This window comes from Peromyscus eremicus, chromosome 20 (assembly GCF_949786415.1).
Source record: "Peromyscus eremicus chromosome 20, PerEre_H2_v1, whole genome shotgun sequence".
NCBI classification, from domain to species: domain Eukaryota; kingdom Metazoa; phylum Chordata; class Mammalia; order Rodentia; family Cricetidae; genus Peromyscus; species Peromyscus eremicus.
This window is the reverse complement of record NC_081436.1, coordinates 17,128,020-17,150,611: the sequence shown is the minus strand read 5'-3', so window position 1 is coordinate 17,150,611 and position 22,592 is coordinate 17,128,020. Positions and strand designations below refer to the sequence as shown.

The 22,592-nt window shown below is 51.7% G+C and overlaps 1 protein-coding gene and 1 pseudogene across 1 annotated transcript in view; one reads left to right on the top strand and one right to left on the bottom strand.

Moving 5' to 3' along the window:
* The window catches only part of Cerk (ceramide kinase), a 45,975-nt gene extending 31,198 nt beyond the window's left edge, over positions 1-14,777 (bottom strand). Inside the window, exon 1 of the mRNA XM_059247453.1 lies at positions 14,636-14,777. Coding sequence (XP_059103436.1) covers positions 14,636-14,777 — 142 coding nt within the window. The remainder of the gene's footprint in view (positions 1-14,635) is intronic.
* LOC131897085 (small ribosomal subunit protein eS19-like) lies at positions 7,554-14,454 on the top strand (annotated as a pseudogene).
* Positions 14,778-22,592: the final 7,815 nt, after the last annotated feature.

Here is a 22,592-nt window from a genome sequence, read left to right as displayed (position 1 = left end):
GCGATGAGGTCCACCCCTGAGTGTCACCTCTTTGCAGGTGTCACGAGGACACAAGCACTTAGAAGTCACTATTTCATTCAAGCCAGAGCAAGTTTCAGCTCCTGGCACTGTCTTTGGATAAATCTACCAAACACCCTCCTCTTTCAGAATCTAGAGGTTCAAGCGCCACCCGGCTGGAGTGCCACCTGCCTCCTCCCAGGGGCCCCTTTCAGACATCCTTACCTCATGAGCCCCCCCACCACTCCAGCTTCTCACTAGACCACCACAGCAGTGACATGAATTGCAAAACAACTCGCAAGCAGGGTGAGGAAGACTGTCTTCCAGGAGTCTGAGGAGACGCTTCCATAGATAAAGGGTTTGCTGGGCAAGCATAAGGACTCAAGTTCGATTTCCAGCACCTACTTAAAAAGCCAATTATTGTGGCACATAGTCGTAACCCTCGGGCTTCAGTGGGTAGGTAGAGGCTGGAAGACCCCCAGGGTCCACTGGCCAGCCAGTCTAGTCCCTAGTCCCAGGTCCCAGGAGGAGACCCTGTCTCAAAAAAAATGGGGGGCTGGAGAGATGGTTCAGTGGTTAAGAGCATTGGCTGCTCTTGCAGAGGATATGGGTTCAGTTTCCAGCACCCAACTGGCAGCCTCAAAATTATCTCTAACTACAGTTCCAGGAGATGCTACACTCTCTTCTGGCCTCTGTAAGCACCAGGAACCCATAGTACACATACATACATTCAGTCAAAACACTCATGCACATAAAATAAAATAAATACAAAAATTTTTAATTAAAAAAAAAACCAGAGTGAACGAGGAGGATGTCTGATGTCAACACCTGGTCTCTACACATGCATGTGTGCCTTCACATGCATGCTTCTCTCACATGCACCCATGCATACAGACATGCACACACACCTGCACCACCATGCATACATGCACAAAGTCTTTGTTTTCTAAAACACCACTCCCATTGGGAAGGATAGTAAATGGCTTGGAGGTCTGGTCTCTGCTTCAGGAGGACGTAGGTTTTTGCTTACGAGGATACTCTTCTAGATAACACATCAGGCTGGGCTATCTTACAAAACTGTATTTTCAACAGTTTTCATGGGTTTGAAGTTCAGTCAGAGATGTCAGAACTGTCTTCCCAAGTCCCAGAGCTGTTCTCTCTCTTTCCTGCCTAGTTCTCCCACGGTGATAGAGCCACGGCCTGCCACACCAACTGTCTCCCACCGTGATGGAGCCACAGCCTGCCACACAACTGTCTCCCACTGTGATGGAGCCATGGCCTGCCACACCAGCTGAGCCCTTTCTCATTTCCAGACAGCAGAACTAAACCTGGATGCATCTCTGTACATTGTTTCTGTTCACTGTTCATCTTCTGACAATAAAACAATCCATGTTAAAAACAATACTGAGGGGCCGAAGAGATGGCTCAGTGGTTAAGAGTACTGACTGCTCTTCCAGAGGACCTGGGTTCAATTCCCAGCACCCACAATGGCAGCTCACAACTGTCTGTAATTCCGGTTCCAGGGGACCTGACACCCATGGCAAAACACCAATGCACATAAAATAAAAATAAATAAATTAAAAAGCAAAGCAATACTGGTTCAAATAGGACAATGCCATAAATTCAACACTGTTCCTGTTTGATAAACCTTCACAAACGTGGACTGCAAATCTGTAAGTGAATCTTGGCTAAAACTCCAAACGCTTTTGCTGACAACAGACAAATTCTCCTGCCCTTCTGTTCACGCCAGGGTGAGTCATGTGGGTGTACAGCTCACCCTGCAATGAAAGCCATCACATTCCAGAAAAATCAGCTGCCCTTGGCAGGTGAGGCTGGCCTGCTGGTTCTTGTCATTGGGGGAGTTGACCAGTGCCTTCTCCACAGCCTGCTGAGGTATTTGCAGTCATCACAGAGCCTCATGGAGCTTCTAGCACTTGCTGCTGGTTCTGTTGTTTGTGTGCACTGTGGTCACAGTGAGAGGTGACCACAGCTCACTGACAGAAGGCAATGTCTGCTGCCAGCCAGTCAGCTGTGATACCAGAGGCTCCAGATGCCCATAAGTTTTCCACAGACCTCAAGGTTCACCAGTGACCCAGGTACACACACATGAAATCCCACACATATCAGACAAGGGTCAAGATGATGGGAATATGCCACTCAGTGGGGCCTCCCATGGCCACCTGGGAAGCCCAGGGCATAGAGATCAAGACAAACTGGGCCGAATGGCACACACCTGTAATCCCATCCTGGGGAATTGGAGGCAAGAGGATGAGAAGTTTATTATCAAGGTCACAAGTGCTGCACGTGGCTCTCTAAAAAAAAACGTGAGCTCTTGATGTGAGAGGAAGAAGAGGAGTTGGGACAAGAGAGCCGCACCCTACCACAGGTCATGCAAAAGCTGAGGCTACATCCCCATGGAAAATAGGTCTGAAGCGGCTCCAAGCACCTTGGCCTGGGTGCACCGACTCTGTACAGGCACCTGAGCAACAAAGGTGCCCAAGAGAGCTGGATGGGGGAACATGTCTCATTGCCCTGCAATTAGGTAGGACTCAAATTTCCCTGGCAACAGACCACTCCACGGGACTTGCAGTGTGAACACCCGATCTTCATTAAAACCGTAGGTAAGTACTCTGCACATGGGCCCCGGGAAATGCAGAAATACCACATAGGTCCGGGCTCTCTGAGTAACAATTCCCTTTTGAGAGCGGCCAGTGGTCTATTCCCTTGCTGCTGGGCTTTTCCATCCTGATGCAAGCTCCGCCTGTTGCATCATCAAGGGAACTGCCAAGAGACAACAAAGAGAACCAGACTCGGGAGTCACTAAAGGGAAGCTCTGCGGTGGCTGTGGCCTCCACACCTGCTGAGGCACGCCAGGAGCCTTTGAGTAGGTGCACAGAGGGAAGCTCTCAGGAGTGAGCCACTACAGGGCTGAAGAATGCTTTGTGTCTGAAGGTTAAAGCTATGAGCTGGCCTCAGCGACAGAATATGGAGCAATGAGGAGAGGCAGTGCCCAGGAAGTGGGTCAGTGGGAACAATCTATTCTGAAAACACAGGCACCTTCGACTCCTGGAATGGACTGGATGTGCCTTCTTTCCTTGTTCTTCTCTCTTGGATGTCAGATATGAAACTCACATAAGAAGAAGGCTCAGAGAGGCAGAGGGACAAGGCAGCTGCCTGGGGTTCGAGGGCAGGAGAGGGACCCGTGGGTTTCCTTTTGCACCACAGAGCTCTGATCTGGAGTGGAAGGAACCACAGTTGGAAACGCCAGTGTACACAGACAACACGTGCCAGGCAGGCCATGGCGGTGCACGCCTTTAATCCCAGCATTCAGGAGGTAGAGGCAGGCGGATCTCTGTGAGTTCGAGGCCAGCCTGAGCTACAGAGTTCCAGGAAAGCCAGGGCTACACAGAAAAACCCTGTCTCAAAAAAATCAAAAAAAAAAAAAAAAAAAAGAAAAAAAGAAAAAGAAAGAAAGAAAAAAGAAAAAGTCAACACACACAAGGGCAGGGCAGGGGTGGCCTCACAGGGCAGAGCCTGGAACAAGAACCACCTCGCCCCACTGAAAAGACCAGCCCTCCTTTTCTAGCCAAGCCAGCTGTACTGTGATTCAAGATGTAAGCCCATTAGAAGTGAAGCTAGAAACACTGTCTGTGATCAAAAGAAAGCGCGGTGGCCATGCTAATACCAGACAGACTTCAAACCAGAGAAAGTCTCCAGAGATGGAGGGCCCATTGTGTGAAGACGAGACGCGGCAAGTCTCCGTGTGTGCATTAAAAACCGCTGCAGAATATGTGAGGTGGAAACAACTGATGGGAGAAATAGATGAGTTCCAACTGTCCCCCGCACACAACGGCAGACAGAACACTGGACTGGAAAGCAGACGGCAGCGCGCAGAACTCCACACTCCTCTAAAGGTGATGGGACACATCCTTCCTGGGAGATATCAAAACGTACAGCCAAACTGATACAATCTAGGGGTCTTGATCGGGTTCATTTTCTCTGCCACTTGAAGAATTAAAAGGCGGGAAAAATTTGAAGCGCGACAGGTAGCAGCAGAGAAACCTCAAGCACCCTAGGCAGAATCAGCACTGGAAAATCAGTGATTATTGGGGGTGGAGAAACACACATATGCAACAGACACACACAGAAAAAGACCCTCTGTCCCAAATCCAGTCTCGGGGGGTTTTAAAGCCTCTGAAGGGTTTTCTTCCTCTACTTTAGGGTTGGTCAGTTTGAAGAAAGCTACGCTGCTTTATTGGCCCAAAACTATCATGTGACATGTCCTGAGCAGGCCTTGAACTTGTGGAGCCAGTCCATAAGCTGGGGGCCTGCTGGTGCAGAGACAAGAGCCTACAAAGCGGTTTGCTTTGTTTTAAGCTGCCAGACTTCGGTTTCAAGCCAGGAGGGTGAGGAAGAAGCTGAGGAACGGGCTGGCCATCTTGGAAATTTGCCACTGTGATTCCCTAGCCATGGCCTCTCTCCCTAGCTGTCAGTTCAACAGGGAGTCTGTCTCACTCCTAGTCTCTCAAAGCCATCTGTCTAACCAGGAGACGCCAAAATATACCTGCCGAAGAGCCCCTGTGTTGTACAGTGCTATCTCCCCCCCCCCCCCCTCGAGCAAAACAGCCACCATCATGACATCAGCTGTGCCTGCTGGCCAAGAATCCATCCCTGAAGGCCTGTGGACTGTTGACATTTCCTCAGAGAAGGAGGGGGTGGGGGAGGGTCATTGGAGCCCTCCAGAGATTCCAGCCATTTGTATATGATTTTGCCACAATGGCAACTGGTGGAAGATGGGGTGGTTCTGGGGAGGGGCTAGAGTATATAGGCTGGGGAAGGTAAGGGGGGGGAGGGAGCCATCATCCGTCCTGGGTCCAGACCTTCCAGAATGGCTGCTTTGGGGGAATCATGCACACTCTTGACAATAACCTTCACTGATGCTTTCTAAGTAAACCGAATAAACTCATTGGTTACCCAGGGTGAATTTTGGTACAGTGGACTTTGGTTTGTCATCAGGACCTTATGAGGAGAAGGTGTGACATTACTTAGGTCCCCCTCAGGATGAAACATCTTATTGCACCCCAGAACACCAGGGAAGTCTCTTGCTCTGTGTGCCCTTATGCCTTGATTGTGAACTTTGATTGATTTAAGTATCTATGAGCCGAACTGGTCTGAGAGGTGTTAGGGGGCCTAAGGTCCCACTGTTACAGGTGCTGTTCCTCAGAGGGGCTGAGTCCACCCTGGCATCCTCTGTAGAAACCTGCCACAGCTGGAAGGGAACCCCAAGTGAACCTGTTCCCCAAATAGCAGAAATTTTTCCAGACATCGGTTGTTGGATTTTTTTTTTTTTTTTTTTTTTTTAGGTTAAAATGTTTCTAGCCATCTGAATTCACTGCTTTCACGAGAAAACATGCTGTTAGTCCCTCTTTGCTAAAATACTGACTTAGGGCAGGGATTGACGCCCACAACCACGGCCCCAATTCAGGCCTCTGGCTGCCTTTGTAAATAAAGCTTTATTGGCACACAGCCATGACCCTTTGTTGATGTAGTGTCTGTGGCAGCTTATACCCTCAAAAAGCAGGGCTGAGTAACTGGATGGTCCACGAAGCCAAAGAAACTTCTGTTAGTTCCGTTTAGACAAAGCTTGCCTTAAAGACACACTTTGTTTTTATTTGAGAAAAGGTCTCATAGCTTGCCCAGGTGGCCTGGCACTTTCAAGCCTCCTGTCTTAGCCTGGGAGAGCCAGGATTATAGGCAGGGAACGCCACACCCACTTGCTGACCTATTTTAGATGACCAAAAGTTAACCATGAAACCCAGTCAGAACCATTACAAGTTTCTGACCATTCAAGGACGCCTGAGACCTGTTACCTCTCAGGAGCTGTTGAAACATCAGCAGAGGCTGCTGTCTGGATGCAGTCTCCCAGCCTCGGCCGGGCGAGAAGCCTCCGATCCAAAGGTCTCCCGTGGTCACTGGCCTGATCTGGAAGGAGACTGTTTCCGACATAGGTTGACACGATTGCCATTTATTTCCTGTGCAGATATGCAGAGGAAATGTGGGTGTCATCGACTTTATGTCACCTGACCATTTCTGTTGCTTCTGACCTCCCAAAGGGACACGAATGAAGTCCGCACAGCCCTGTTAGGCCGACACCTCACAGGCAGTGCTTTACACCATCCAGCACCCTTCATGCCAGGGCAATGCAGGAGTTGGCACACACTCTTCAGCCTCCTCACACCCAGCTGGCTTCCAACCCACATTCCTTTAGAGCAGTGGTTCTCACCCTTCCTAATGCTGCGTGCGACCCTTTAATACAGTCCCTCATACTGTGGTGACCCCCAACCATAAAATTATCTCATTGCTACTTCATAACGGTAATTTTGCTACTGTTCTGAATCATGATGTAAATATCGGATATACAGGATAGCTGATATGCAACCCCTGTGAAAGGGTTGTTCGACCCCCTTAAGGGGGGCGAGACCCACAGGTTGGGAACTGCTGCCTTAGAGGGAAGGGAAGTGGGCGGACATCACCCAGTAAGAAATCACCAGAACCCCCCCCCCCTGCTTGTCATTCGTGACGACCTCTGTCACCCCACCACTGCAACAATGTTGCAACTTTTGCATCTCCCACCCTGACGAGAGAGTGCCAGGGGACTGAGCCAGGGGCCAAAGTCCTCCTGGCGGAGGGAGGGCCTGAAGCACTGCCAAGCAAGGATGGTGAGCTGTCTGTCCTTCACACCCCGTCTACTCAGAGGATGGATGGAGGGGCCCTTCAAGAGTGAGGAGGCCGGTGGAAGAGGACTCTGGCAAGGAGCCTGCCTCGGAGAAGGAAGGAGACGAGAGGAACACACCACAAAAGATGACACAAAAAGAAATGCCTAGCAGAGGAAAAGCCCCCCGGAGGGCAAAGCACATTTTGAATCCTGAAGGACACTGGGCTGGAGTGAGGGGATGGCTGATGTGGGAAAGGAGGAGGGGAACATCTTGGTTAGAGAGGCCCACGCTGAGAAGTGCCAGGTATCCAGGGCATCGCTAATGGCTCAGCTGTGCTGGGGGAGCAGGTGCAGGGGGAGGTGAGCTAAGGTCAGGGTCGAGTCATGGAAGAAGGGGCAGCCTTGGAAGGTGGGCAGCTGTGTTTCCACGGAGGGACGTCAGACATCCACAGCTCCGACAAGCCGGCAGGGTGGACAGAACAGGCCGACTTGTTTTTTCAAGTTTCCCGTCCTGATGTCTGGAGTTCATCCATCACAGGAGTGTCCCAAGGGGAGGAAATAGAAAACAGAACTTAGGATCCAAGGCCAAGGTCAGAGGTTAGAGGGTAATGAACTTGTAGGCAGCAGTTGTCTGAACCAGTCTGTGTCCAAAGGAACAGAATTGGGTTCAGTGAGAACAGAGAGGAGAAAGCCGACACAGAGAGCCCACCTACAAGAGCAGCCAGCTCACGGTCCTGTGCTGTGTGAGATGTTGGCTGTCTCCAGTTCAACAGTTGGAACCGAATCTTAAGAGACAGCAGAGACAGCGCTTTCCCGTGGCTGGCAGCGTGGAGGCCATGCGATGCCTGGAGTCACTGTAAGAGGCTAAACCAGCAAGAGTGTCAGAGCTCTGGCAGCCTTCCTCATGTCCCCAGATGGGCAGACACAGTCAAGCTGTCCAAACATAACGGACTTGCTCCCTGTGATGAGAACTGGCTCCACACGCCAGGCACTTCCACACCACAGGGCTTGTACCAACAGTACTGGGGTTGGCTCCAGGACCAAGATCTATGGGGGTCCACAGAAAAATTGTTGTCAGGCCTAGCCACTTAGAGTGTGGCCCTCAAGCCCTACAGGGGCTGAAAAATGGAAGAAAAGGACTAAGATGATGTCCTCAAGCTAACCACCTCAGGGACAGATCTGGACAGAAGCACTGGACAGGTGGCAGCTGCCAGTGAAAAGCCTCAGAACAAAAGGATCTGTGTTAATAAATTGCCAGAGAGAGGAGAGAGGGCTGACAAGAATGTGGGCAGGTTGGGGAAATGCAAAGAAAAAGTATCAGCAAGGTCTCAACAAACACAGACATTGTATCTTCAAGAGCAAGCAGTGGCCTACAAACCCGTGTTTGCTTTCCTTAGGATACATAATCAAAAGTGGAATTTAAGGTGTGGAGTCAAGTGTAGTTCCTCAGCAAAGCAGGCACTTAGCATGTGGGAGGCCCTAGGTTCCACCTTCGGCACCAAGAAAGAAAAATGATTAGATGCTAAGTCAAAGACGATGATTTTCATATTTTCAAGATATTGAGATTGCTTTCCCAAAACAGCAGAGCAGTAACTGCTCTGGTCCTCCAACTGTGCCCACCCCGGTGGGTTCCTGAAGCACCGTCAGCAGGGAAGCTCTGCAGCCAGTCCACAGGCTGAGGATAGCACCCCTGTGGCATCCACTCCGGAATCTGTTCCTGTGAATGACATCTGTCAATCATCTATCTATTTATCTTCTATTTATCATCTACCTACCTATCAATAATCTATTATTTACCTATCTATCAATAAATTATCAGTCAATTATACATCAGTTATCTTTTTATGAATATGTCCATCAATTATCTACCACCTATCAACCTATCTTTCTATCATCTACTTATCTATCAGTAATTTATCTTTCCGTCACCTAGCTATCATCTATTCTCCCATTCACTGTCATTGCTCTGATGGAGTGTCTATGTCTCTCAATGTTTTTGGAGAGAAGGTCTCACTATGTAACCCAGGAGGGCTTTGAACTCATGTCCTTCGCCCCCCCATCTCTCAAGTGCTGGGATTATAGGTGTGTATTTCCACACCTGGTTCCACTTTCCTACCAGTTTTGTTTTGTTTTGAAACAGAGACTCACTGTATAGTCCAAGTTGGTCCTGGTGGTCATCCCCTTCCCTCCCAAGTGCCAGGATTAGAGATATGTACCATGAGACCTGACTTTAATTTTCATAGATGCTTAAAAGGCTTTAACTTTTTAAGCTTTGCCATCACACACACACACACACACACACACACACACACACACACACACACCTTTTTCTTAGTTTTAGTATCTTACAGAAGTTTTTTGTTTATGTGTTTGGTTGGTTGCTTTTTCAAAACAGGGTTTCTCTGTGTAGCTCTGGCTGTCCTGGAACTCACTATGTAGACCAGGCTGGCCTCAAACTCAGAGATCCACCTGCCTCTGCCTCCCAAGTGCTGGGATTAAAGGTGTGTGCCACTGTCACCCGACATCTTACAGATGTCTTAAAATGTTCATGTAGTCATATAGTTTAGCCTTTCCTGTTTCCATGTAGGTTAGGACCTGTCCCTCATCCACAGCATCTCAGGTTTCTTGTAAGAATTTGCTTTTATATAAACACCTGTAATTCCCTGGACTCTGACTTTAAGAAACTTCCCTCCACTAATCATTTACAAAGGTATTGAGAGTCCTGTATGGTTCATGCCTATAATCCCAGCATTTGGAAGGCTGAGGTAGGTGGACTGCTTCAAGTGTGAGACCAACCTGAGCTACATAGACCAGGCTGGCCTGTAAAGTAAGACCCACTCTCAAAACAGCAACAACAAAAGTGTAGTACTGATTTTTCACATACTCAAACACAACAAATAAAAAGCATATCTCGACACAGTCCTTTTCTTCCATCTAGCTTGATCCTGCTTTCTCCTTTAAAGCTGCACACGAGAGAAAGGAAGGCAGATGCCCCAAAGGATTCCAGAATCCTTACTCACACGGCCAAAGATGGAAACAAGTCCAAGAAGGCATCGATGTGCAAGCTATGTGTGGGCATGCATGTGAACACACACACACACACACACACACACACACACACACACACACACACACACACAATTTAAGCCAAAAAGAATTAATCATGGTTACATGGTGATTAAAACCAGTAAGGAGCCGGGTGGTGGTGGTGGTGCACGCCTTTAATCCCAGCACTCGGGAGGCAGAGGCAGGCAGATCTCTGTGAGTTTGGGGCCAGCCTGGTCTACAAACAGAGTTCCAGGACAACCAGAACTGTTACACAGAGAAACTCTGTCTTGAAATAGATAGATAGATAGATAGATAGATAGATAGATAAAACCAGTAAGATGAGTTGTGTGGCTGTATTTCTATGAACCACTTGCAGAGTGAAACCCATCCCTTGGAGACTGCTAGGCAGAGATCTACCCCAGAACTGCACAGGGGGAGGTTCTGGGCTGTGGCTCCTGTGCCCTATCGTGACTATGTTTACACAGGTGCAGAGTTATCAAAACACATGGAACTGTGCCCTTAAAATATGAGGATTTGATTGCAGGAGAATCAGATCTCAGTGAAGCTGCTCTTTAAAACAAAAAACAAAAAACCATGTTCGCAACAGCAAGATAATATGGAAAATAGCCTATAGCTCTTCCTCAGCTTTCCTTTCATACATATTTGCATACACAATCACAGCAAGCATTAAGCACTTTGTATGCATAATTACTAAAGTAATTTTTCTGCTTTCTAGACTTTTAAAAAAAGATTTGTTTTTATTTTAAAATCATGTCTGTGTGTGTGAGAGTAAGTACAGGTGAGTGCAGGGGCCACTGACTCTAGAACTCTAGAAGCATTGGATCCCCCTGAAGCTGTAGCTACAGGTGGTTGTGAGCTACTCGGTGTGGGTTCTGGGAATCAAACTCAGGTCCTCTGCAAGAGCACTACACACTCTCAGCTACAGAGCCATATCTCCAGCCTCTGCTTTCAAGATTTTATTAAATCAGCACACACACACACACACACACACATATTTTTACACACACACACACACACACACACACACACACACACACACACACACATATATATATATATATATATATATATTTTTTTTTTTTTTTTTTTTTTTTTTTTGCAAGGGGGTGCTGGTGGCCCATCCTAGGGCCTGGTGTCTGCTAGGCAAGCACTCTACAGCTGAGCTCTACCCTCAGTCCCATGGTTTATTTTTGTAAGCTTGCTCATTCTTGACCCATGGTGGGAGGGTCGTGTGTGATGAGGATGTAGGCAAAGACAGCAGTGACTTGCCCATGAACTTACTGCCAGCTTTGGGGCACCCCAGTGGAGGCTGGTAGAGGCTGGTAGAAGATAAGGGAGGTTCTCCCCACAAAGGTGGAGCCTAGGCAGTGGTCCCAATGCCATGCTTGAGCCCTCAGCACACACAGACACACAGCCCGTACTCTGAAAGAACTAATGCAGAATTGATAGTGGGCCTTACTGCAGCCATGGGGAGAAGCCCAGATATCAATCACTCCGGGCTGCCTCAAGTTCAACTAGTGACCCACTTAGAGAAGCCCCCCCCCCCCCATTTCCTGTTTTCAGTCTGCCCCACTTCCGCTCAGGCTGCGGTCTAGAGAAGCACTTGCTGGCTCAGCTTCCTCCAGTGCTGATCTCTCTCTCTCTCTCCCAAGATTGAGTCCTTATCTCTGTTGCTGGGCACTTGGCAGCCAGTGTGACACCCGCCCCAGAAAGAGTGTGTGCCTAGGTTCAAAGCCTGCTCCTGCTGTGCACCAGGCACCTAGGGAACAAGCAAATCGGTCCATGTTTGCACGTCTAAAAACAGGAGAGAATGAAGGAGTAGACGAAATACCCAGCTGGGTGCACAGTGCCCCTAAGGGCCGTCCTGGAATTCCAAGGTTGCCAGCCTCTCGCACGTCCTACAATCTATTTTTGCATAATCCTCTGCCCATGGTTCCCAACCAAGGCAATTCAGGTGTGTCCAGACACACCTGGGGGAGTGGCAGGTTGGCAGTGCCCCTGGCTAACTGAATTAAATGTGCCATGAACTGCTCATAGCCTGCTCGCCTGACTCCACAGACTTCGAGCTCACCTCACTCTATAAAGTAGGCCTAATTCTTTGGGGGCTGAAAACGGGGAAGGGAGGGAGGGAGAAGGCATCTCCCTTCCCCTCTCCCTCCTAAGCTAGAGTCTGCCAACTTGTTTTTCTGCTTCCAGAGAGGTGGAGAGTACCAGAGAAGGGGAAGTGAGCCGGGTACTTTCTGAGGCAGCCTACTGACTGGTCCCTCACAGCAGTCCTAGAGAGGCCGGGTCTGTTGGACTGCTACCAGATGGCTATGGATGGGCCCACACAAAAGTAGCCCCACACTTCACAGGGGTGACACAATACTCACGCCACAGAGCTGGCCAGCTGTGGAAGCCACCTGCCAGCTAAAAACAAGCAGGCTAAAAGTAGACACTGCCAGCACACCAAACCTCGAACGTGGGCACCAGAAACCACAACTGTGCCCACGTTGACAACAGGCCACGGATGATGTCCCACCCCCACAGCTCATGAAGTAGAGGCGGGGCCCTTTCTGTGTCTTCGTGGCCTCCCAGACCCAAAAGAGGCAGCGCTGGCTCTTTTGGGAGTTGGGTTTGCTCAGCTGCAAGCCCCAGCTGGGCCAGTAGAACTCCCCCCACCTCGGAGGCCAGTGGGTGTGTACGACACAGAGCGGAGGCCAGCAGCTCATACATCCTGAGCACCCCGTGCCATCACCCTATCCGAAGCCTAGGCTCTAGGCCGCAGGGGGCTTGCTGACCTGAAACTCAGCCCCCTCGGGCGTAGGCAAAACAGTGGTCAAGTCAGAGAACAGGAGAGAAGCGGCTCCGGGAGGGGCCGGGGACACATAGGAAGACTTCAGGGTAATCAAGTCCTAGGCACTGAGCCATGGAAAGGCACTCCAAAGACAATGCTGCTTTGATCCCAAGGCCAGCAACCAGCTTGGCCACCAGTCTCAGGCCACCTTAGCCCTACCTACCCAAAGCTCAGTCTGCAGGGCCTCGTGGCACAATGTCTTACTTACAGCTCCAGCTACCTACAGGACACCAAAAAGCCATTCTGGGTTGAATGAGGGAACGGATGATTGACGGCCCAAACTCAGAATGTCCGCCAGAGAGTCCTGACTCGCGCTACTCCCACCCTCGACAATTTTTAATAGAAAAAAAAAATCCATGTTTCTCCCACAGGTCCCTTCTCAAAGTGACGGTCAATCCCACTACTCCCAATCCTCCCTACCTCTCCCATCTCCACCCAGACTGGGTTGACTGCCTCCCTTCCTCTCTCTTCTGTCCCTCCTCTCTCTCTCCCTAAAGAGATCATCAAGTCTTTGTAAAAAGTTAAGCTGGATACCACCTTCCAGGGGGTCCCTTTACACCCACAATAAAGGTCAGTGCCCACTTCAGCCTGCCAGGCCGCAGGAGTCCTAGACCCTGTTCTTCAGCTGTTTCCCCCATCAACCTTGACCCTGACACACTCATGCCCTGAGATTCTTCCTGCCTCTATCAGCCTCCCCTCACGTGCACATCAGCCCCCCCCATGTGCACATCACCCACCCCCCCACCCCCCCCATGTGCACATCAGCACTCAGTCTCTCCAGGTCTGTCTGGGCAAATGCCATCATGTAAGTGAGGCCTGCTCAGCCCACCCTGTACTGGTCAGTGACCGTCCCTTTGTGGCTCACCCTCGATACCTACTCTCAGAGGCTCTTCTCAGGATCCAAGTCCTGACACATTTATCCCCATGTGTCCCTCTGTGCCTCCTTAAATGGAAAATGTCCTCCACTGCAGCAGAGAATTCACATGTGTCCCAGGCTAGGATCCCTTGGCTCATCCCTAGCAGGCAGGCACTCAAGGGACGCTTGGAGGGCATGCTTGCTGTTTGGTGGTAGAGTCTGTGTTTAGCAAGCTCTTGGATTCCATCATCCCCAGCAAAGAAAGAGGGAGAGAGAAAACTAAGCTGGGCTTGGTGGCACATGTCTGTGATCCCAGTTTGAGGCTGACCTGAGCCACATAGGGAAAACCAAAAACAAACAAAAAGCAATGAATGAATGAAACGGAATACATCCACAAGGCCACCCCTGGGTGCCCTCACCCCTGGTGTCCACACACAATCTTCTGTAATCCTCCTTTTAAGGAGGACTTAGTGACATTTTTATAAACCTCTGTCAATCCCTAGGCCACCAGGACAGACCTGCAACAAAGTCGGGAGAGAGAGGCTCCAGTGTCCTTGTGCCATCTCAGCCACTGCGGGTGGGTTGCATCTTTCCCGTGTTTATCTAAGCGACTCTTCTCTCAGTCCTGAGGGCCTCTGAGCAGGGTGCATGCATACCCCAGTAGAAAGTCAAAGCCCCTTGCTCAACTGCCTAATCACAGGAAGTCCCTCCAGGGCACTTCTGGGCTTCTCCTGTAGAGAAGCATGTGTCTGTACTTGGGTTCACTGTATTGGAGGAAGGGGGTGACCAGAAACTAGTCCTGTCCAGGTGTGCCTGAGCAGCAACAGACCTCCCCTGGGATCCCGCGGATGCTCTGGGGCTTCGGACGCTCGCCTTTCCCCTCCCCCTCCAGCACCTCCAGAGGCTTTGTCATCCCAGTTCCTGGAATGTCTGGGCCCTCTGCGCTGGGACGGTTCCCCGCCAGCGGCCGCGAAATTCTGAGACCGCCCGGCACCAGGGCCCTGCACCTCGGATCCCCTGCGCCTCGGGTGCCCTGGCCGCCTCTCCCAGTGCCCCGAGACTCCTCCTCCCTCCGGGGTTCCCCCAACCCCGGCCTGCCCAAAGCGCAGGCCCAGGGTGGATGCAGCGCCCGGCCCCACCAGCCCCGGACCGCCACACTCACTAGCATCGGGCGCGCAGGGCCCGGTCACCGGGCTCCGCCACCAGCGTAGCAGCGCCCGCGCGGGCTCCAGGCTGACGGCGCAGCGCTCCTGCTTCACCCACAGCACCGACTGCAGCGGCTCCGCCGCCCCCATCGCGCCCATCGCCGCCGGCGCGGCCTCGTCCGCCGGGCGCGGGGCGCGCGGACGCCGGGGGGCGCGGGACCGTTAGCGGCCCCTGCAGTCAGCCCGGCGGAGTCGCGGGGAGGCGGGAGCGGGAGGCGGCGCTGCGTCACCCGGTACGCAGAGAGGGCGGCGGGGACCCGGGGCGGGGTGTGGGGACCGGGGAGGAGGTGACCAGGGTGAGGACAGGAGACGCTGGACTTGGGGACAGAGAAGGAGCAGAAGATCGAGGGAGCCTAGGCTGGGGAGCGGGGGAGGGGGGGGCGGACTGAGGGGCCGGGGCGTGGGGAGGGCGATCGAAGCCGCCGGGTGCGCTGAACGTCGCGAGGCTGTGGCTCTCGCTGCTCCTGGGCGCTGCTGGGTCTGCACGCGCGCCGGCCGGGCGAGGGCTGTAATGACAGGCAGAATCCCCAGCAGCGCAGAAATGTTGCCCAGGAAGTCGTGTGCTGGCGGTGGGAGGCTTTGGAACTGCCGGTGTGTGCCCACGAGCGATGTGACCTTGGGCATCCGTCTCTTTTTTAGGTCCTGGTCTCCTGGCAGCTGGGAAGAGTCCTGCAGGCTGGCCCCAGCAGGCAAGGGAAGGCTAGGAGGACGAGGAGGATGAGGGCTACCCTCCAAGGGCATGGCAGCTGAATCTGTGGATGGATGTGGGTCTACAGCCTCCAGAGAGACAAGGGATGGTGTCTTCCTGTCAGTCACTTGACTGTTCCCTTTCTAACAGGCCCAAGGAACTTGAGCTGCTATTCCTGATGCTAATTAACGTGGGACAAGCTCAACATGTCTGCCTCAGGGAGGTCTGTCTCCCTGGACACTAAAGGGTCCCAAGGCCCAGCAGTGCTGTATTCAGTATTCAGCACTGCCCTCAAAGCACGTCTGCTCCTCTCCGTGAAAATTCCATAGGCGTATGAACTTGTTCCTTACTGTCTCCAATGTCTAAAATGGTCCCTGCACATAGCGTTAGTAATCAAATGTTGGTTGCACGATGGCATCTATTCACATCTGACCAGCAAAGAGTATGCTACATGGTCCAAGAGTGCAGAGCTCTGATGTGACAGAGCCAAGCCTCGCAGCAAGGTCTGCCTTCAAGAAGTCTAGGGAGCCACCCGCCCTCTCCTTCAGCTCTCCTGCTGCTGCAGACTGAGACAGAGGGGGCCAAGTCTACCTTGCCTTGCTGCGGTGCCTGGTACTGGGTGGCTTAGGTGCAGGGCTGATCCTGTCAGTGCCATCTGCAGGGCAGTAGCAGCCATGAATCACTCACTTCCTGGAAGCCCAGCCCAGTTCTAGGCTCCAGGACAGCCCTACAGTGTTGCTTAGGCCCAGGCAGAATCCTAGCCCCACCCTTGAGCAAGCTGGACCTGATCTAGCTCAGTGGTTAGTTGTAGCAAGGATTGCTCCAGCTCTTTCTTCCCACAGCTGTCATGATGAGGCTTGGAGAATGTGGACGTGAAACTTCTTCAGAAACTTGGTGGGTGATGCCACCACTGTTATATGTGAGGGGTTGTGCCAGGCAAGGGCAGCAGGGGCTAGATACTCTAGAACACCAGCCTCTTCTTCTGGACTTCCTGCCCCTTCACATTTAATTATTCAGTGGTTTATTTATTATTGTTGTTCCTTTTTTTTTTTTTTTTTTTGACAGGGTTTCTTTGTGTAACAACTCTGGCTGTCCTGGAACTCACTCTGTAGACCAGGCTGGCCTTGAACTTAAAGATTCACCTGTCTCTGCCTCCCAAGTGCTAAGATTAAAAGTATGAGCCACCATACCTGGAAAATCATTCAGTGTTTCATAAACGTCCACATTGACCCCAGAATTCTGTAGCCAGACATGGTACCCCAAGAGGACTTGACCTCACCCTAGCCCTACAGGAGCTCCTTCCAGGAAGACACAGACCACAAAACACTAGAGAACCTGAAGAGGGGTCCCTATGTGGACTTACAGCCCATTGATGAGACCCAGGGTCCCCCAGTGGCTGCTGTGAGCTGAAGTGTACTCCCCTTTCAAATTCTGAAGCTCCGAGTTTGAGTGCCATAGTTAGTGACATATTTGGAAACAGGACCTTTAAAGAGGTGATTACATGAGCCCTTTCGGGGGTGGGGCAATAGCTTAGTCCGTGGACAGAGATTGCCACTTGGCCTCCAGACACACTCACCCACTATGTGCACCTACACACATATGAACACATGTACAGACAAGTCAGACCATTAGGGTAGGCGTAATCCAGTTTGAGTAGTAGACGTAGTATAGGAGAGATTTGAACCCAGATGTCAGGGCTGTGTCCACAGCACCAGAGGAATGGCCATCTTGCAGGCCTCAGGAGACACCAGCCTGGTTGGACCCTTGGTCTTGGGTTTCCAGCCTCTGTGAGCCAGAACCAGGAAGCAGTACCAGGGGTGGGGTCCAGCGATTGGTTCTGTGGTGGCCCTGGCCAACTAGTGCATTAGCCTGCCAGTCTGGGTAGCTGCAGTTGCGGGACTGGCTGGGGGAGCCTCTGCCCAGGGGAGGGCAGCCTCCTGAGGGCTGTGCTCTGGGAAGACACACTTTGTGCAGCTGAGATGGGCGGTAGGGACGACGGACTCGGACTCTCCAGGTTGTGGACCATAGCGAGCCCAGCATTGAGGGAGAGAGGGAGGAGGCTGCTGTGTCCAGAGCAGCTGCCAGGCCCCTGCCGCCTGTGAATTCCCTGGGGCTCATCAGTTGTTGGGGTGTGAAAGCAGATGGCAGAGCAGCTGACAGAAGCTTGGAAACACCCACACAGCCTGGATCAGCCCTGGGAGGTGGGCCTCTACGCTGGGATGCACAACCAGCTCCCCTGATGGCTTCCCAAGCTACCTGGCTCATTTCTTCCCTGACTGGTATATTCTTCCCTTACTGGGTGCTGATCCAAACACCTTCTTACATGTCTGTTTGGGAGGTTCCTACCCGCCCGCCTTACTCACAGCCACCTCTTGGCCTGCGCCTGGCTCTTTACAGCCAATGATGCCCCAGCCTGTTGCTGGCCTGGTTCACGCACAGCTGGCTTCAGTTTTAGAGGGGCCCTGGGTAACAGGAAGACCAGGGACACAGGCTCAGCCCAAGCAGCCTGGAGCCCTCCTGAGCCAGACACTGCCTGCCCCCAGCCCCCTGTCGTATGTCCAGTCTACAAGTGGAAGCATTCAGCTTTTGACGTGATAGTCTGGATCATGTAAATCTGTGGCCAGTACCCTCTCTCCTGGGTGTTCTCTCATACATGGGCTGCCTGGCTCCTGAGGTCCTGTCTAGTCCCACACATGGCCTCTAAACGTGAGTGTCCTTCCCATTGGCTCACCCACGGGAGAGGTCTTCAGCCACCTGCAGCCCCTTCCGATTTAGTCCTTTCTGGGCTCTGAGCCCCTCCCCCTCCAGAAGCCCCTGTTCTTGTTTACACTCTGGCCTGCCTGCTTATCTTCCCAAGCTTCCTCCCTGATGAAGTCAGCAGGACTAATTGACATCAGAAACTGGAACACTGCTGGGCGGGGCCAGGGGATCTGGCAGGCCATACCTGCAAGCTGCCAGGAATGCTGCCCTCTACCCTCTGCCCTCGAGGAAGAGCCTTCCAAGCATTACCTGTCAAAGCTGACTGCCTGGAAGACATGTCCTGGGCTCAGAAGCCCAGTGTTTGAGAGGCAGGCTCAGGATTCACAAAATGCACAACTCTAACCTGCCCTTGGGACCCAGACAATGACTGGAAACACCCGTCATCTATTCTATTTTACAGATGGGAAATGGAGACTCAAGAAACCAAACTGACCCGCTCAAGTTACACAGGAAAGTGGTTAGATGGGCAGGTACTTGGGCTTTCCTGCCCCCAACACATCAGAGTTGAAATGGAAAGTTAGAAAGTGGCATAAGCCGAGGTCAATGCTGTCAGTGGACAATGCTTGCTCCTTGGACACCCCACTGGAACAGCTAGTCCACCTGTAAGGGCAGGTAGGATAGGAATATTCTGGCAGAAGTGTCCTCTCCCATCTAAGAAATCAAGGCTTGAACTGAAGAGCAGGTGGCCCTCAGTGTGACAGAGCCATATAAACCTGAAATGAAAAGGCTTTGGGGTAGATCTGGCCAAAATAATCCTGAACTGGAGACCGAGATCTGGGGGGCTTACTTCTCTGGAAAGCTGGGGGAGCACCCTGCCTGTAATGGAAGGGGGTGGCCTCAGAGACCAGACTTTAGTTTGCTTTGAGTCTGCAAGCTCCCCAGATCTGCGGGGGTGACCTCTCCTAGCCAGGGACAGGAACTGGATACTCTGCTTAACTGAAGCTTATGTGGTCCCCAAGGGCGCTGTGCCCCCAAGGCAAGGCGACAGCGTTGTGAGCTTAGGGGCTGAGCTCAGGGTTATGAAGCAAGAAGAGAAGTGAGAAGGAACACAGCTGCAAGGTTCAGAGCCTGATCTCCACTGCCCGACGAGCCTGGCGACCACTGTCTGCGTTTCTTTCCAGGATGCAGGGAGCTGCCCAGGATGCCGGCCCCCAAGGAAGGAGACTACGAGGTAGCCTCTCTGGGGGAAAAACACCACCTCTTAAGACGTGAACTACAGGTACCTCAGGTGGGAGAGAGAGTCCCCTCCTGCTTATCTCTGCAGCTGAAGGAAAAGATGGACAGCCTGGTGGACCTACAGCTTTGGGCAGTGTCAGGAGGAAGGGGCTGACAAAGTGGCTGTCTGGGAGTATTCAGGGAGGGAACAGAATCTGTGCCTCCCTCTCCCAGGCTTCAGTAAGTGATACAATGTAGCCTTGAGTCATTCCAGAGAGTAGAAGCTGCCACAATGTTTCAGCTTTAGGAGTGGGGTGAAAGTCACCATCCCTCCCCCGACCTCCCCAACCCGCTCCTCAAAAAGCGCCCATTCTATCTATGGCAATTGTGATCCTCCATGACCCAGCTGAGTGGCCTTTGCACATTGGTAGTTGCTTGGGTGGCTTCGAACTGTTGGGGACCCTGATCTGGAGGAAGAGGTGGCAGGACCCAGAGGTCGTTGTTCTACCTTGGTTGGTGCTTGGAGGAGCAGGGAGACCTTCAGTCTGCGCATGTTTCACTTGCCTCTTTGTGTTCCAGTCAGAACACAAGGGGAAAGCTGCCTTCAGATAAACCCAGGGTCTTGGAAGTAACACCTCCGGAGAGTGCCATTCCAGAGAGATAACACAAGCCAGGGTCAGGCAACAAGCTTTGTCACACGGGGTGTAAAGTATTAGATCCAGCCCAAAATCAAAACCAATTTATAAATTTTAAAAAGAAAAGACATAGATCAGTAGAAACTGAATACCACTGAACTCAGCGCTCATGGATGGCAAAGAAGATATTGTGGCCCCAAGGAAAGCCACACTAAAGATACTGCTGGCCAGTGCTGGCAGAGAAGGATGGGTGACTGCAAGGATACCCAGGAAGACGAGGGGCAAACTCTACCACCCTTGACAGTCTGCCAGAAAACTGGGGGATGGGGGTGGAGGTGGGGGTCAGGAAACCTGAATTCAAAGGAGGGTGCTGTGCCTTGAGAATAATGCTAAGTGAGATTGTGTAATCACACACACACACACACACACACACACACACACACACACGCCCTACAGCTTCAGAAGTCAGTTCTCTTCTATCATGGGGATCTTGAGGATCAAACTCAGGTCATCAAACTTGGCACTTTTGCCTGCTGAACTGTTCTGCTGGTCCAGTAACTTTTTTTTTTCCAAACCACTTCCCTTTACCGTCCTCTTCCCAAAGCTGTCACTTCTGACATCCTCATCAGCCCTTGTCACTCAGCTCTATGTAGGCCAGCCACTGTGGCGTCTGCAGAGAGCAGGGCCATGCTCTTCCCCTGCAGAAATCTGCCTGTCAAAAGGTGACAGGGCTGTGAAGCTGGGCCAAGGACCCTTGTGGCTAGCTTGGCAGAGTTTTCAAGACAAGACAGAAAGCCACACTTCTATGAGTGACTCTAAAATAGCAATGGATTTGGTTCTAAAGTGGAAAGTGTTTTGTGGCATGATATTGCCCTGACACAGACTGGGGCATCCGGAGGCCAACCTGTGACCGCTTGATTAGCACCACAGAGTTAAACTAGACTTAACACTCTTCGCTGGGCGCCAGTGGCACGTGCTTTTAATCCCAGCACTCGGGAGGCAGACCCGGGTGGATCTCTGTGAGTACAAGGCCAGCCTGGTCTACAGAGCGAGATCCAGGACAAGCACCAAAACTACACGGAGAAACCCTGTCTCGAAAAACAAAACCAAAAAGGTCACTTTTCAGTGGCAGAGGCAGATGAGCACATGATGCTCAGACAGAAAACAGAGAAACCTGAGAGAGATGCTGCTGGAGGCTTGTGGAAGGCGTATGGTGTGCAGACACACTGGGTGAGAGTGGACTGAACAGCTTGTACTGGGCTCCTCCCACCCCTGGGAGCCAGCAGGGAAAACCTCTTATGGCAGCCTCCAAATCCAGGGTATCCAGCTCATCCTGGAGATACAGGCCCCACAAGGGAGCTGCAGCCTGGTGCCATTGGGGGAGGGTCAGGGATTAGGAAAGTGCCAGGGTCAGAGGGACGTGCAGAAGAGCCCCATCTTGCAGCCCACTTCTGTTTCGGCTGCTGATTGAATGAACTATGACTCACGTTCCTGGTAGTTGACGCAGTTAAGGCTCACCGTGATCAATACTTGCACCATGGAAGGAAAAGTTTTGTTTCCCGTAAAGAACCCCTGTACCATAAACTACCACTCTGCACTCTGCCCTGCACCTGAGGTGGGACCTTCTGTCTGGCCTCGCCTGTTCTAGATTTTTCATCAAGTAGAATCACACGCTCTCTCTCCTCCAACTTCGTGCTGGGAACAGAATGAACCTTGCACATACTAGACAAATGTGTCACCACAGAGTGACACTTGCAGTCCCACTAAGTGGCCTTTCTGTCTGATTTCTTCCATTTAGTATCTGAGGGCACTCTTGCTGCCACAGAACACTGAGACTGAATGATTTCAGTCCTTCACTCAAAGTCTCCCATTGTAAACTCGACTGACCTGAAACTCACTATGCACCCAATCCAGTCTCAAACTTGCAGCAAACTCCCTGCTTCAGCCTCCTGAGTTCGGGCATGTGCCACCATGCCTGGTGAACAACAGGTATTCATCATTGTTGAATGGCTCCACCCCTTGGCATTCCTTTAAAAGCCCTTTAGCAGAGACAGAGGGGCTGGTGGGTTTTGACCCTGGCCCACATTATCATTCTCATAATCTGGAGTCTAGTCAGTCCGAAACCAAAGTGTTGGCAGGTTCAGCATCCAGTGAAGGACTTTCCCTCAGGTGGGCAGAAAGGACAGAAGGGTCAAAGGGGTGAACTCTTTGTCCTCATGTGGTTAAGGAAGAGGGGAGCAGAGAGCCCTAAACCAGCTGCCTCCAGCTCTCAGGGCCACTTATCCACTTACAGGGGACATCCATTTACAAGTGTCACAATTTCTTCCTTGACTCCCCTGTCTCCATGCCACCACACAGGGGACTTGGTTTCATCATCGAGTGTAATGTTTTCAAGGTCCGTCCACACTGCCTGTCTCCACTTCCCTCTTCCTTTGGCTGAACGGTATTCTGCCATGGTTGTATGGCATTTACTCATTCATCAACTGATGGGGGTTCTGGTTGTTTGCACTCTTTGGCTGTAGGGAAAAGGCTGCCCTGGATATTCAAGAATAAGTTTTAGTGGGAGGGGGTCTCAGTCTCATGGGTAGATACACCCTAGGAGTGGGATTGTTTTGTCTTCCAGCCCTCGGTGTTTGATGTTTGAGGAAGCGTCAGACAGTGACAGCCTCACTGCCT